The sequence below is a fragment of the Colias croceus genome, chromosome 6 (assembly GCF_905220415.1).
Source record: "Colias croceus chromosome 6, ilColCroc2.1".
NCBI classification, from domain to species: domain Eukaryota; kingdom Metazoa; phylum Arthropoda; class Insecta; order Lepidoptera; family Pieridae; genus Colias; species Colias croceus.
This window is the reverse complement of record NC_059542.1, coordinates 7568338-7584881: the sequence shown is the minus strand read 5'-3', so window position 1 is coordinate 7584881 and position 16544 is coordinate 7568338. Positions and strand designations below refer to the sequence as shown.

At 31.3% G+C, this 16544-nt stretch overlaps 1 protein-coding gene across 1 annotated transcript in view; it reads right to left on the bottom strand.

Annotated features, from left to right (window-relative positions):
- Positions 1–4425: 4425 nt before the first annotated feature.
- Positions 4426–16544, bottom strand: part of LOC123692679 (zonadhesin-like) — a 31110-nt gene continuing 18991 nt past the window's right edge. Inside the window, exons 17-30 of the mRNA XM_045637451.1 lie at positions 14313–14423; positions 13057–13242; positions 12625–12638; positions 12289–12451; positions 11342–11479; positions 8013–8063; positions 7718–7800; positions 7246–7389; positions 6634–6837; positions 6222–6320; positions 5976–6116; positions 5682–5897; positions 4925–5069; positions 4426–4596 (exon numbers count right to left, since the gene is read on the bottom strand). Coding sequence (XP_045493407.1) covers positions 4463–4596; positions 4925–5069; positions 5682–5897; positions 5976–6116; positions 6222–6320; positions 6634–6837; positions 7246–7389; positions 7718–7800; positions 8013–8063; positions 11342–11479; positions 12289–12451; positions 12625–12638; positions 13057–13242; positions 14313–14423 — 1829 coding nt within the window. The 3' untranslated portion in view covers positions 4426–4462. The remainder of the gene's footprint in view (positions 4597–4924; positions 5070–5681; positions 5898–5975; positions 6117–6221; positions 6321–6633; positions 6838–7245; positions 7390–7717; positions 7801–8012; positions 8064–11341; positions 11480–12288; positions 12452–12624; positions 12639–13056; positions 13243–14312; positions 14424–16544) is intronic.

Here is a 16544-nt window from a genome sequence, read left to right as displayed (position 1 = left end):
CTTTTCTGTAGAAAACTGTAATAAGTGCTTTAAACAAGTGCTTTCATAATGGGTTGTGGAAATTCTCATTTCGCGATAAAAACTCAGTCACAGTAAATTAATTAATTGATTATTTTTTGTCAAGGTTAATTGTTATTTTACCACAATTGTTTATTGCCCTCGTAAATTTGACATGCTGTAACCGTCTGTAATGACATACTTAATGTAAAATACTGAATTCCTAACTTTTTCAGATATAAATAGAAATACCGGACGGTATATTAAAAGTAACGTAAGAGCAAAATTACACCGGCCGCGGCGCTCCTATAAATACTGCGAATTTATTTTCTTTCAGTTAAAAAACTCATTACGACTTAAAATATACTACAACCGCAATGAAGCTACCTGAAAAAAGCGACGTTTGAAAACTTTCTTCCGAGTTCGTTCGAACCAACCAATGAAGTTTGGATAGATTGGTCTCGTGGTAAATTAGTTCATAGTGAAATTGAGATCGTAGTTCGACCGCGGATCAGTGAGTACGGATCGTCGCAAGCCCAAATTTAAACTAGGATTAGTAAACGTTAAGTACTTTAGGAAATCGATGGATATCGGACGGGTGTTTTATGAATTTTGATCCGCTAGTAGGTCCTTGAAATTTAATGATTAAACATTCTGTGTTAGGAGAGTTACAGTTTTGAAGTTAATACCAGTTTCTAATATTATGTGCTCCATTATATTCTGTTAGAGGTTTAACCGAATTCCTTAACTTTTATTAGGTACTTAATTATCTAGTTCTTGACTTCAATCATACCTACACTATAACCCTATAACCTAACACATTCTTATAAGTAGATTTCTATGTAAGTGTTTTTTTTTCATTGTAGTTAATAGCGTAAAATTTATATTATGGCACTCGTAATCTTAAAATGTACGTGCAGTCTAGGATGTTATCAACTGTTTTAGTGGAGTATACTTACTGTACAGCTTGAAACTCCAATTTAGCTCAGTTGGCAAAAGTCTGAGTAATATGATCTGATACGAGGATAAAAAGCGTGTATCTTAATTTGTCTAGAATTTGTGATCCGTCTCTTTACTGTGTGGTTTGGTTGTTATATTACAGTAAATATTTGGCTTATGCGTATTAATCTTGGTAAATATGTTAATTATTCAACGTGGAAATTAATGCTCCTACTATTTGGGTGTCGTTCGCGACAGTGAATTTATGTTTTATTGCGTTACTTACATAATTAATTTTAAAATAAGGTATTTTACGTCCTAAAATTTATTTTAGTAATAAAATTGGATATTACAAATATAAGAGCAGTAAACACAGGTGTTTTCTGAAGAGGATAGTTATAGAGTTGAAATAAACTTTTTAGAGTAAAAAACACAGCTACTCAAGTCCTCGCATAATAAAACATACTAAAAAGGTTTTAACTATCAGTAAGGACATACATAATTAAACAGCCGCGAAGTGCATTTGCTCCAGACCTCATTAGGGGACACGGGTATTCACTTACACTTAGCAGAATTCAATCAAAGTTTACGATTACAAGTTTCAGCGTGCTATAGTAACGATATGTGCACTGAAGAAGTGATATAACTTTATAACATCCCTGGAAGTCTGCACTCCGAGAAACTTTGCATAGTTAAACGATGCTGCATAAACTTATTGTTGCTACAAAAGTATACTTACGAAGCATTAAATAAAATATATTACCCACGTAAATGTTAAAGATCTGTTAATGTGCTCGTTGTCGGATGCGGCAAATAAAACGAATTTAAATTCGCTCACGGCAGTAAACAGATTTTGTAGAAGACATAGCTTCTTAATTACAAATTCCGACGTTCAGTATAACATTCTCACGGGACCGCGGGACCTTGGAACTCGTAGTACACAAGTTTTTGGGCAACTACACTGCTTAATTAAATCATCAATACTTAATCGACGGATCTGTTCATGGTTTAATACATTGGTATCTAATTGAACTTATGGGTAATGTTTATATCTATATTAATATTTTAAATCTGAAGAGTTTATTTGTTTGCTTGAACGCACTAATCTCAGGAACCACGGGTCTGATTTCAAAAAATATTTTATTGTCTCAGTCCATTGTCGAGGAAGACTGCCTATGTTCCGCTAAGTCCATAATAGGAGCGGAGAAATGCGGGTAAAACCGCGGAGCACAGCTTGTGTTTTTATAAATTTATATTGAAAAATATCAAATAGAGATCAAATAAAGTCGATTCCTATATATTTTACTTCATATTTATGTATACAAAATAGTATGAAACCAATATCATAAATGGAACAAAATTAATTTTCTACCTCTCATTGCTTACTCGTGCTTTTGTTGTGTGATGAAATAGGTGAATTTGCGAGCTTTACACATTCGCAGACCTCACTCGAGGATTATTTGATTCTATTGATCCAACATTGTTTATTATAGTAGTGAAGATGTCTATTAACTTGTTGGCTAGACTATGGCTAGACTACATTATAGTTACAATAAGAGTACGATACATTCACAATTCTACAAGGTTGTTTAAAACTTAAAAAAAATGTTTTGAGGGGAAAAAAAATGTACCTATATATTATTTCTCACCAGCTATGTCAAATTATAATAATTTACATCGCTTTTTTTAAACTAAGTAGGTACAAAGGGAATATTTTTAATTTCACGTAAAATAAATTAAGTTTATTTTAAATTTCATGTAATTACTTTTATCTTTGTCTTCATTCAAAGGTTTCTTGTAATAATAAAATGTTAGTCGAGACCTATGTAATCAAATCTGGGGTTTTCATTTATTCGTAAGTGTAATAATTTCGTATTTCATATTATGTTATTTCAAAGATAATTTTCCTGAACCCATGAGTATAATAAAATGAATGCCGAATTATTTATGGAAAAGCTTTTGATGTTAATGCGAAAAAAGCATCGTGGAAGTTTAATAAGTAAGTATAAATCAATTTTAATTAATAATATATAATTATTACAAACGAAAATTTACAGGAAAATTTGTTCGCGTTATAGCGCAGTTAAATAACCGTAAAAACAATAGCAGAGTATTAAACGTAAATCAGAAAGGAACTAATATGAAAAATAGTACTGCACTTTTATTGTAAGCTGCATATAATCCTGCAATAATAGACGTGCCTTCAAACATAATAAAACAAAGTAAAGGGCGATTTGCATTGAACGTTTGGACTTGTGTATGGCCGTGGCTTTCGGTAAAAGCACGGTAGTTTGAAAAAATATAATTTATTTAGCTAGAAATCCCGAACAAAAACGGCGGGCTATTAAAATAAATGCCCTGAAAAGAGCGATGGATGAAGTTCTCTTTAACAAATGCAAATATGATGTTCGCGAAATGGTGAATTAAAAGTTAAATTAGGTTTAGCTCAAAACATCTGTCTCGTTTGTCTAGCTAGTTTTTGATACTTGATGGATACTTTTCAGGTTGTTATTAGTTTTTAAGGTTCATTTTCTAAACATAAGCATTTATAATAGCTGCAATAATTGCGTTTCATATAAAAATGAAATAAAAGGTTTACGAATTTCGTCAGGGTATAAACTTATTATTACTAGGTATATAAATGGATCTTGAATTTTAAATCAATTAATTCCATACTTTCTATTTACATATTATTTAGAAATAGGTAGATATAAGGTCGATCTTCATTTCTTTGTATTCAACTCTATAACTCATCAACTCTATAATATAAACTAAAGTGTTTTTACTTAATTTGAATACCGTTACACTTAGAAAAAGAAAATCAAAGTTCGCTCTTCAAAATACATTTTATTGAGGTCCCGAGAATAATCCAGCAAATATGATTGTGTCTTTAAACAAAACAAAATGGAGAAAAGGGCGGTTCGCGTTGAAGATTTTAGGTTTGTTTACAACTATTGACCGTATTTCAATCACAGCAGCTGAAAACAATATTTGCATTATTATAGCTCTTCATATTTTAATTTTGGAACTATAGAGTGCCTTAGTATTAGATAATAGTGCCAAATCCAATATACATAGGTTCTTTAAGGATGATTTATGTATTATGGGATACCAGCCGCAGACTGGTCATGTCTGGTCTACAGAGATACAGCCAGACGGTCGATTTAGAGACATTACAAAATGGTAATAGAATTGTGAGTTACGAAATACGTAGTTTATTTGTATAGCTGTTTTTTTATGCAAAAGAGAACCTATGAAATATAAATATAACACTAGAAAAGTAGGGAAATAGATTAGAAGCGAAATTCTTAAAGCCTATTGATTCTTCATAAAAGTTCAAGATTGTGCATCTATTTTAAGGCAGAATTGCCAGAACTGCATTTACAATTATTGATGGTAAGTATAGTTTTTTTACTAAATAACATTAACTATCTAATCTATGTGCAATTCCTATTGTTCTAGTTAATCGTTAGAATAAAACTTCCTACGTAATTGTTTCATTTTATTTTATTTATTTAACTTGAATTTATTGCGGGCCTGAATAGAATCCAGCGAATATTGGTGTATATTGAAAGAGAATGAAGTAAATGAAAGGAGTATTTGCATTAAATTCTTCAGGCTCTTCTTCATAATGAACTGAAGTTACTCCAATTATGACAGCTGAAAGAGACCCGAAAATAATTTTAAATTATCTCTCTTATCTATTAAATTATCAAATCGAATCATTCTTAATTCAATAAATAATTTGGAATAAGAAACTGTCTCAGACTGAAGATGATGTATGGAAATGGGTAGATAATAATTAATTTTATTATCTGTGAAATGAAAATGTTTCAATAAAATTGTACCTATAAACCACGGTTACCCAAGGAATAAACCATACAAAGCATAATATTTATTTTAAGAGAACTTTTCTTTAAATGAACGAATGAATAATAATATATTAATGAATACAGTAAAAAAGATAAAATAACGAAACAAATCATACCATTTCCTGCAGCTGCTTCTGATCCCGATTCGTTGACAATAATTTTTGCTTTTTGTAAAGCTGACGAAACATACATTTTTTGGTCTTGTTTCATAATTCCAGTTAAGTCTGATGTATCGGGATCGAATATTTCTGTCACACCGTTCTGTAAATAGCAATTTTATTGAGGAATTGTTCCAATTTGTAATGCCTCCAAAAATAGGTATGTATTTTATTTCAATAGGTACCACTAAATAAATTATCTGTGTTATTCTAGGCGGACGTAATCTAATGCAAATTAGTTTTTAGTATATTGTCAATAAACTTATTTTTTCAGTTACTTCTAATTAAATTAGTTGCGATTGCATTGCAATGTGTCTATTTGAAAATTTTATAAGTGGACTAGTGGTTCGCCCCGGCTTCGCCCGTGGTACCCACATGTTTAAACTATCCTATCTCTCAAGTTGGATCGAACTGCACATGGTGTGCGAATTTTATTATAATCGGTTAAGTGGTTTGGGAGTCCATTGAGGACAAACATTGTGACACGAGATTTATATATATTAAGAAAGATAACATTTTGATATAATATTTTTATCTTTAAAAAAATATCACTGCACAATAATTAAATTAAATAATGATTCATAACATAAGTCTACCGGTTATCAATGAGTTAATCAACGAAATAGCTCAAATAAAATATCTAAATAATAATGTATTTAGATATTATCTAACTATAGAGGTAATAATAATTATCTGTGGTATGATTAATATTTACCATTGCTAAAATATCTTCTAAATCGGTTGAAGTTTCAATATCCATTACTGGAAGGGATACATTTACTTCTGCAGATTTAAGTTTATTTATTATATCTTCTTTTAAACTAAAACATGGACTTGTAAATGTCTCTGCAATCGATAATACATCTTGATCTTTATTTGGCAATACCACAACAAATGAAACGTTGGTATTTTTATAGAATAATTGGAGGACCTGAAAACAATATTTATTGACTTGAGGATTTGTTGAAGCGCTAGTTAAAAAATTTAAAACTAATATACATGAATATACCTTTGCATTGATGCTCTCAAGGTTTCCATAGTTAAATTTGTTTATTTGATTCATCATATTAACAGACACAGTAATATTTTCGTTTACATAGAAATCTTTTAGTTTAGTCTTCTTCGCGTGGAATGGAATTTTCCAATCACCCTGTAGATATACAAAATAAAAATAAATAATTGGTCATTATGGTCATAATGTTCAATATAGATAATTATAAAATCATTTCATTTCATAGTTTTGAAGTACATATACCTTGAAATAAATAGCGTTTGCCAGTACTAGACGTGTATTTTGATTCAGCAAGGACGAAGAAATCACGTCCTTTACAAGATTATTAGTTCTCGACGCAATCTAAAAACCGAAAATCACAGTATGATAATTTATTATCCTTTATTATCAATTTGAAGTATCTACAAAAACCATTATTAAAAAAGACTAATAATGACTGGTTGCTCCGCTATGTTCTTAGCGTAGGTAGGCGTTCATATGACGTGGTTTTTCAATTTTCGCGCGTAATATTCAGCATTTTTCGGTGTCTCTATTAATTAATGGTAGTTGCATGATTTACAATATAACCTTTTTTTAACGCGTAAATCTTGTTAAGATATATACCTATGGTCCCTGGGAAAATAACAATGTAACCTAATGTGTGAGTGATTTTTACCCAGGAATTTATCGAGTTAGCAGCCTGAATTGGATCGCTGAAATCAAGATTCTCGGCTTCTGCATGGAAAACCAATCTAGTGTCTCGTTTGAACGATTTCTTGAATGGAAATTGAATACTGCCATACACTTTTTCAGCTAATTGAATCGTCACATTTTGTTGAGAATTTATATCGTCTAGATAATTCGGTACAATTAATCTGATCTGAAATTTAAAAAGAAAATAATTTAAAAATATTTTAAAAACGTAAGTATAACTACTGATTTAATGAGAATATTAGATGATAGATATTAATTTAAAAATAGCTTATGAAAAAATATATTATTAAGTTATTCTTTTTACACTCCTAAAGGGTCAAATTATAATATAAATATCCTACTTAATATTATAAATGCGAAAGTTTGTGAGCATGGATGTGTATGTGTATGTTTGTTACTCTTTCACGCAAATACTACTGAACCGATTACAATGAAATTTAGAACACATATAGAAGGTAACTTGGATTAACACATACGATAAGTTTTATCTCGGGAATCCCACGGGAACGGGAACTATGAGGGTTTTCTTTAAAAAAGCTAAAGCGGGCGGAAAGCTAGTTTATTATATAAGTACCTCATTTCTGCTTTTTATATTGAGAAGGTTTGCTAATTGTTCATATGACGTTCCCTTCGCATACAGCGCTAGTTGTGCTAAAAGGAAAAGCACACTGAATGGTGATGTGATGAAGCTGCTGTAAGGACTCTCATCTATTCCACTCTGAAAAAATATTATAAAAGTTTATAACTAAAAGAGTGCGTGTGAAAAGAGTTACATCACCAAGGCATATCAACTTGGAACTTGGACTACTAGTTAGAGATAGAGAACGTTGTTAATCAGAATAATGAATTTTGTGTTTAGTTACAGACCCCGGTTTCAGTTTTACTCAAAAGCCCATTTATAAAGTCGAGATATAATAATATGTTAGAAATAGTAAGTAGAGCAGTTATCTAATGGTTAAATTATTTTTGGCATGATTTGCAGCTTATAAAAATAAAATAAAATTAAATCCAAACTTCTAAATACAAAAAAACAAGCTTTCAGTTACGTATAGAAATGATGCTGTGAAGTTATTGTTGCCGCGATCGAAATCGTCCCTCCAGTTATAGTTTGCAGTTTCCGGCTTTTTAACTGCAAGCGAATTATTCATTTAATTTACAAACGATTGCTATTCACCTCTGTTCACAACGCAATAAAGTCATTAGTCAAGCTGCCAGCATTGTTTTGATTCTTATCGATAAGAAGTTTACACTATAGGTTTTGAATTGTCCTAATATAATATTGTAGTTACATAGAAAAAAATTGTGCTTAATAAAATGCAAGTAATTTGTTCTAGAACTTACCAGAATTCGAAGAAGCATACGCACTTGCGTATGCGTTCGCATGTGCTTGTTCTGAAATCATTAAATCTAGTACGTATCACGTAACTATTCGCAAATAAAAAAAAGTATGGTAAGTATGTATTTTTATGATCTTGAATTTAATATTTTTTGTTTTTATGGCATTCAAATACCTTATAAATATAAATTTATAAAGAATAGAAAAAATTCGACCACGAGGCGGGATTTAAATTTTATATTTTCATGATCATTTTAATAGTGATTAATGATTATAATATGTTAATAAAAATAATATTATACATTACATAAAAACAATTTACGAATTCATACACAAATCCATTTAGCTTTTTTTAATAAGAACTTACCTACCTACTTACATGAAAGTATTCAGTACTAGCTTTCCACCCGCGACTTCGCCCGCGCAGTCAAAGAAAAACCCGCATAGTTCCCGTTCCCGTGGGATTTCCGGGATAAAACCTATTCTATGTCCCAGGGTAAAAAGTAGCCTATGTCCTATCTCGGGTATCAAAATATCTCTATACCAAATTTCATGCAAATTGGTTCAGTAGTTAAGGCGTGATTGAGTTACAGACAGACAGACAGAGTTAGGTACTTTCGCATATATAATATAAGTATGGATTTTTCTTTGTCTACGTTAATTTTTTTATTTTAACAAAAGATACCTAAATATTTTGTTAATACAGGTCGTAAAACTAGTCGTAATAACAATATAAGCATACCTGAAGCACTTGCGCAATTTGAAAATAATAATGCAATTATTGTTAGAAATACCAAACATTTTTCACTATGTGTTATCATTTCCTAAAAAAATAAATTGATGGTTTAAATTTTGTTTACTGGACAACACCTACAACACGACTGCGATTAAAATACTTTATTTCAAGTATAAAAATGTATTATTTAAGAGCGAAATCGTGATGTAGCGAAATTTTACTACATTTATATAGTCGCCTTTTATATTGGACAATTATTTTATTGTCACTAACATACATCTATCTGCTACTGCTAACATTAAATACATTTTAAAAATGTTATGTAAGTGTTATGAGTTTTATATAAGACATTAAATACGATACTTCTTATATAATAAGCTAGTAAACAGAGCTGCGATAATTATAATTTTAAACTGTATCTTTGGGGATGTGGATAATGACAATAACAAAAAAGCCTCTGACTGTTCCATTTCTTAAATACCAAAACCAACACTGCTTATTATAAAGTTATGGGTCAGAGGGGTTAGACAAGTGGCTTTCGTTTAGCGTAACGTTTGATAGAATAGATTATGAATGTATGAGATTGACATAAGCTGTGTGCCTAGTAACGTTTCGTACTCGATGAAAACTCGCACTAGGCACACTGTAGATAAATGTATCGACAGCTTACGTCAATCTCATCTATACATATAATAAATCTGTAGAAGGGTCAATTCTGTACATTGAAAATATTGAAAAAATAAATAGCAGGGGGTGTTACTGGATCGATACCAAACCCAAATATGTGATTAAAAAAAATTTTGTCTGTCTGTCTGTCTGTCTGTCTGTCTGTCTGTCTGTCTGTATGTGAAGGCATCACGTGAAAACTAACGGTTCGATTTCGATGAAACTTGGTATAATTATACCTTATTATCCTGGGCGTAAAATAGGATACTTTTTATCCTGGAAAAATACGTAGAAAAAAATTTATCTTAATTTTTCAGTTTTATCCATAGACGTTGTTCCGTAGAACCGCGAACATACGTTGCGTATTATTATAGGCCTAGCCGTATTTGGGAATTGGGTCCAATAGATATTTATAAGATTTTATTGTCAGAGGTACCTACTCAAAATGGAGAAATAAACCATCCACGCGAAGACCGACATCCGCGCGGACGGAGTCGCGGGCGGAAGCTAGTACATTCATAAAAATCTATTCTATCAAACGTTACGCTAATAGAAAGCCACTTGTCTAGGGGGGCTGGACTACTAAAGTTTATATGAATTTAGTACACTATTATAAGTACACTTGTCATCTACATATTATGTATGTATGTACATACATATGTATATGACAAGTATATGATCATATTCAATGCAATTAAAACTCAAGTTGGGCTTGTGAAAGTAGATTAAAGCGTTATGGTATTAACACTGAAAGCCTTTAAATTCTCTGAGAGTGATCAAAGCGTATCTGCTATTAAATTTAAATTGTTTTATATTATGAAGTTCCATTATGCTATTATCAGTTAATTAATTCAATTATTTATATTATAAGCGAAATTTTGGAATAGGTATGTTCTAAGGGTATGTTTATTATGAAATCATGTTTTTGGTAATTGCTCAAGTACGAAACATGTATATTTTATTATTTGCTGTGCCCCGTGGATAATCTTTAGATTCATTATTTCAGATGTTGATTTAAAAAAGTATCCTCGTTGCAGTGAATTAGCCATGAAACCAAAACAGACTTGCTGCATGCTTATATCTTTAAAACTATACAGCGGATTGAGATTCAGTTTTTTATAGATAGAGTGATTGTAGATGAAGTTTTTAGAATATAATTTAATAGGTTTTAGACAAAGCGGGCGAAGCCGCGGGTGGAAAGCTAGTTTAGAATAGGTATAAAAAATAAAACTTCATAGATCAGAATTATTTATTTTATACATAAGTAATATAAAAAAATTACCTACACGTTGGAGTATTTTTATGATAAATATCAAGTCAAGCTTAAAAAACAACTGTATTTAAACAATGTATCGATAGTATTCTAAGATGAAACAATGTTATTAATAGTTTTTTTTTAAATATGATAATTTTTAAGGAATATTACACAATAATTATCGAGTTGGCTATGGCAAGGGGAGATTAGTAATGATGCTCCAGATCGAGCATATTTTGCAGTTTTCCTGCCTTATTCACTGGATGCTGAAAAAAAAAAACTTTTATATAGAGTTTATTAAAAAATACATTATGAAGTTGAAACGTTATACAGGATGTCCCGTAAGTAGTGGACCAGCGGATTACGGGTAGTAGACATACTTATTATCTTACAAAAATACTAAAATTTATCATCCTAGACCATACAATTTTTATACACCAGCTTTGTTCAAACTTCTGGACTCTCTACCCTCTATCGTGTTGGTGCACTACTTACGGGACCCCCTGTATAAGTCATGTAGTTTTAGAAGGACATGATATTCATCGATAAGCACAGAATAAAGATAATGTATTATAGAGGTATTATAATTTAGGTTTAGGTAGTAACCCGCCACATTCGCGTTGGGCCTGGAGATAGGCTGCCGCTGACGGGTCCGCGGACGCGGTTCTACCGAATACCCGCGGCCCCGTCTATAAAGCGGCACGGCGGAACACAGTGGAGTTTAGTCGGTAGGTCCCTGCACTCAGCAGGGTGAGTCCGACATAACCCAGGGCTCTTTCCCCGAGTGCCCTGGGTATGCTTAAATGCATTCTCCACTATAAAAAAAAAAAAAAAAGGTTTAGGTAGTAAGTAACAGTACAATAATATTCGATTATTTTATGCTATCTTCTTAACTTTACAAACAGCTACTCCAACAATGAAATCTCACATTCAGTTGATGTAAAAAATACAACATTAATGTGAACATATTTATATTTCGACGTTAATTTATATCAATGGAGGATCGGGAAACATTACGTAATTACATCAGTGTTCATTTTTCATTCTGAATTCACAAAGTATCTGTATAAAGTTGATTAAAATGTAATAATTTATTATACCCTTAAAATTGTCATGTTTCATACAACAGATTTTAAATTATTGAAATAATTATATAATTATTTCATAGTGATGTTCAGATATAGGTACTTCAATTTATTATTAATGTCAGGGAAAAGTAGAGTTATCTATATTGTTTGATGTGGTTCATTTCACGCTCCGATTACACCTCTGATGCAATTATTTTATTTTTAACCGACTTCAAAAAAAAAGGAGGAGGTTATCAATTCGGCCGGTATGTTTTATTTATTTATTTTATGTATGTACACCGATTACTCCGAGGTTTCTGAACCGGTTTACGTGATTCTTTTTTTGTTCGATGCGGGATGGTGTCGAATTGGTCCCATAAAAATTTTATTCGGATAGGCCGAGTAGTTTTTATTTTATGAGCATTTTTGTCTGTATTTGTTTATAACAAGTTTGAAGTCGGTTGTTTTTAACGCAGTCATCATTTGTGTTATTGAAAATACTTTGTATGTATATTATGATCGATATTTTTTTATACCCAAAATCTTTATTAACTTACGGCAGTCTTCTGGCAACACGCATCTTTTGATGTCACTGTTGTAAACATAATTTGGCCGACAATCACATCCATCGAGCTGACAAGAGAGAGGACAGGCGACTTGTTGTTTGTAATTTGAACACGTTGTACAAAACGTGCCGCAACCAGCAGTGGCGTTTGCGTCAGCTCCGTCACGCTGGAACCCGCTTTAAAAAAAACCTTACTTTTTTTCAGCCTATTTTACCTACAAACGATGCTTATAAATGTAGTATAGGTCAATTTTTTGTAGTCTTATTAGTTACTTAGAAAACATCATTGATATCGTTCGAAGTAAAAAATATAAATAATAGCGTCGTCTCCACCGCACGAGGCTGCGCATAAAATATTATTGGACATTCAACATCGGCTCAATAGTATTTCCGTTCTGTAATTGGTAGCGTTCGTTGGAAATGGCTGAAATAGCCTGATGTGATACACTGGGTCTTTATTACTAGTGGTGTTAGTTGACATGAATTTAAAACAGCAACCATCGAGTTTCTTGCCGGTTTTTCTCCATAGAAACTGCTTTCCGAATCGGTGGTACCTAAATGGTTAAATTATGTTATGAAGATTCAAAAGTGCTACTAGAAGAAGTCAAATTAAATAAATAAATGTTTGAGTTTGAGTCGATTTTATATGATTTTATATGATGATGATATTAAGTCGATCGTATTAAATAAAATATCGGTATTTTTTTCAAATATTTATTTCATATTTTTTAAAACATGTTCAAAAATAAAAGGAACTAACTGCAATTTTCAATAGATATGCAATTTCCTTGGTCATCCGCCACAAAGCCGTCAAGGCATACACATCTAGGCTCTTGGACGACGTCGTATTGTTCACAGTTCAAGACTGTACCTACTTCGGCACATGATTGCGGTCTGCATATTGAACGTACGTCGTCTACCAATTCCGCGTTGTCTCCGCATCTTGCTGTAAAGAAAAACACTGTTTAAATATGATAGAAAGAACAGGTTTCTTGAATAAAATAATTGAATATTTCAACGGATAACACGAGTTTTGAAATAAGTTTTGAATAATGATTTTGACAATTCTAAAAAAATATGATAAAACATAAGAAGTTTTGAAACACTAGTGACTAGACTAGACTAGTCTGGGACATATTACGTCCCCATCTAGTCGCAAACTAAACATGTATCATAGGTACTTATCTGAGTTATATAACTTAGGTATACTAGAATTATTAAATTATTAATTACATTATTAAATTATTAATAAATTAAAAAGTTAATAATAATTAATTTAATTTTTAATTTAATTATTATTATTAAATTATTAATTATTAATTATTGTTATTATTATTATAACTTATATATAACATATACTAGAATTACAATAACTCAGTCCCCAACCCCTCGTCTGTGGAGCGCGCGGCTTCAAAAGTATCGCATCTGTGTACCCCACTCCTGGAGATTGATTATGGCGTGATATATCCTGTGACGTATTTTTTAAAATTGTATATCGTAAACTATATCTTTACTACTCTAAGTAACACAAAATATCAAGAGAAGAACAAGGATGCCATACATTCACAAATCACATGTTTACATAAGAAAAACATAGCCACGAGCGCCTCCAGCGCTTTAAAAAGTTACCGTGCACAGTCTCGAATTCGCGCGCATAAGCATGATTAAAATTGAGAACGAAACATTTTCGCCTTTGAATTCTTTTGTAATTATTATTAAATTTTGGTAATTACAGCATTGGAGACTATTTAAATATCAGTATAGTTAGATTTTGCATCAGCAAATAATCCATTTGAACTCTGTCTATAAGCATCAGCTTATAGACAGAGTTCAAATGGATTATTTATTACATTACAATAATTAATATATTTATGTTTTGTTCCTTGGCGTCATTTTGTCCTTGGGTTCCATCGAGTTAATACTTACCTTAAATGAAAAATAATATCTTAAGGTACCGAATTTGCTAATTTACTACTTATTACAAATATGCAAATAAAATTAGTCAAAGTTTATTACCATTGTCATTGTCTTCTACCTGGAATCCAATGGTCTCGGTAAAAGCATCGCCGGTGGAAGTAGAAGGAAAATCCGTGGAAGTTGGTGTGGTGGGATATGTCATTCTATCACCTGTAAATTTTTTTATTTATTTTAAGATACTGATTACTGTCTGAAAACAACATAATAAAGATAATTAATTTTAACAGAAACTAAATCGCCGTTAAATTTACAGAACTAGACAGAATTTACACGCACGCTTTCAAATGAAAAATAATCATCAAAATCGGTAGGACCTAGTCGACAGTTTTAATGTAACAAGCCCAAAAACAGTCAAATTGAAAACCTCTTGTTGTTAATTTTTTAAATATTTAATACCAGCAGACCCCGCAATAGACTTTGATTTGCGGGGTAATTAAGATATTATGCATTATTTCTTTATTGAATAAATTTGAAGACACTTTACGCATCACAAAATGTTTACACTACTAATGAAGAAATCATCGTCAGAATGTATTGTCATATCCTACTAATATTATAAATGCGAAAGTAGGTGTGTGTGTTTGTTACTCTTTCACGATGAAATACTGAACCGATTACACTGAAATTTAGCACACATATAGAAGGTAACTTGGATTAACACATAGGATAGGTTCCCGGAAATTTTACGGGAACGGGAACTATGTGGGTTTTTTTTAAAACGAGGGCTAAGCCGCGGGCCGAAGGCTGGTAAAATATTATAATTATGAAATAAAGTACAATTTGTGAAGTGTGCTTTTAATTAACAATGAAAATGTTATTTGGGTCTGTATAGCTTCTTCGTTGCGAATAATTCATTATTGTGGTGGACTCAGGATATTTTTTTACAATTAAACTTTACAAGCTGTTATTTACATACAATAGATACAATGCTCATGCCCCGGCTTCGGACAGGTTAAGAAAAAACTCTCTGTTAGTTAACTGCTAATCTACATGATCGGTTCAGCATTTATAGATTAAAAAATGAGTAGGTACATTATAATAGTGCTCTATACTCTATATTATAGATTAATGAAGAACTAATAAAGAGTAATTTATTACAGCAATACAACTTTTTATACTACTAAAATAAATGAGGTTGTGTTTTCCTTGTGCAAACAGAGCAGTTATATTTTACATTAATTAATAAAAAAATAAATTTCTTTGGCCTGTATCTCTGATTGGGCAAATAACTGTTCAGCCAGATTTGGTCATTTTTTAGTATCCACTGGGGCTCGCTTTATTTAGAAACATTAGACCAACTAGCCCGACAATTTTTAAACAAAGTTAACTAATATATCACTAACGTTAGTTATTTAACATAAGCAGAAAATTCAGTTAGGATGACTCTGGCAGACGTTTTGCAGTAGGTTTTAGTATATTATGTTCTTTTACAAATTCTTGGTTGGGTATAATATTATGTCTAATGTTTAAAAATATGAATAACATAGAACGCTGAGATGATACTTAGAGAGTTATAAGGAATTAGTAAATATTTTGGGTTTGAATAATACAAAAATTAACTAATCAATACATAAGTATGAGCATTAACATCAAAACATATTATAATGATCCATATCGAAAGTAATAACATTATAATATAATACAACATTGCGAAATGGTACAAATAATAAAATAAGAATATACATAAATAATATGTAAAATAATATGTACATACCCTGACATATCACCAAAGCGATATTAGTCAAGATGCCCAAAAAACCTATGCTGTTCAACATTGTGGAGTTCACTACGATATGTCAAGTTTCGTTTTTCATTTAACAATTTATACTTTTCAATTTGCATGTATTTTCAATTATTTTTCAATGACAAAGGCCATTTGTTTATACAATTTGAATCGAAAAACTATTTAAATATAACTTAAAGGTTAAAAGAAATATAATTAAAGTTTTTCTAACACTGGAAATTAGCATAAAATGTTGTTCAAAATGTGTAATCGTAATTGAGTTTTTATTCGTCAAAGATAACAGTTATCATAATTTGATATTAGCTATAGTACCTTTAAACAATTTCAAATACGATTTTGTGTTTTACATTTTTTTTATTAAGCTATTGCATAGCTTTTGTCGCGGGCCTTGAGCGCGGGGACCGAATGCAGAAATTTTGTAACGAAAAAAACACACGCTACCTACGGGGACGGGTACGGAGGTGTGGAGATGCAATAGCTTTAACGCGGCAGTCCCCGAGTGCCACACGTCTTTTCTATTATCAGAA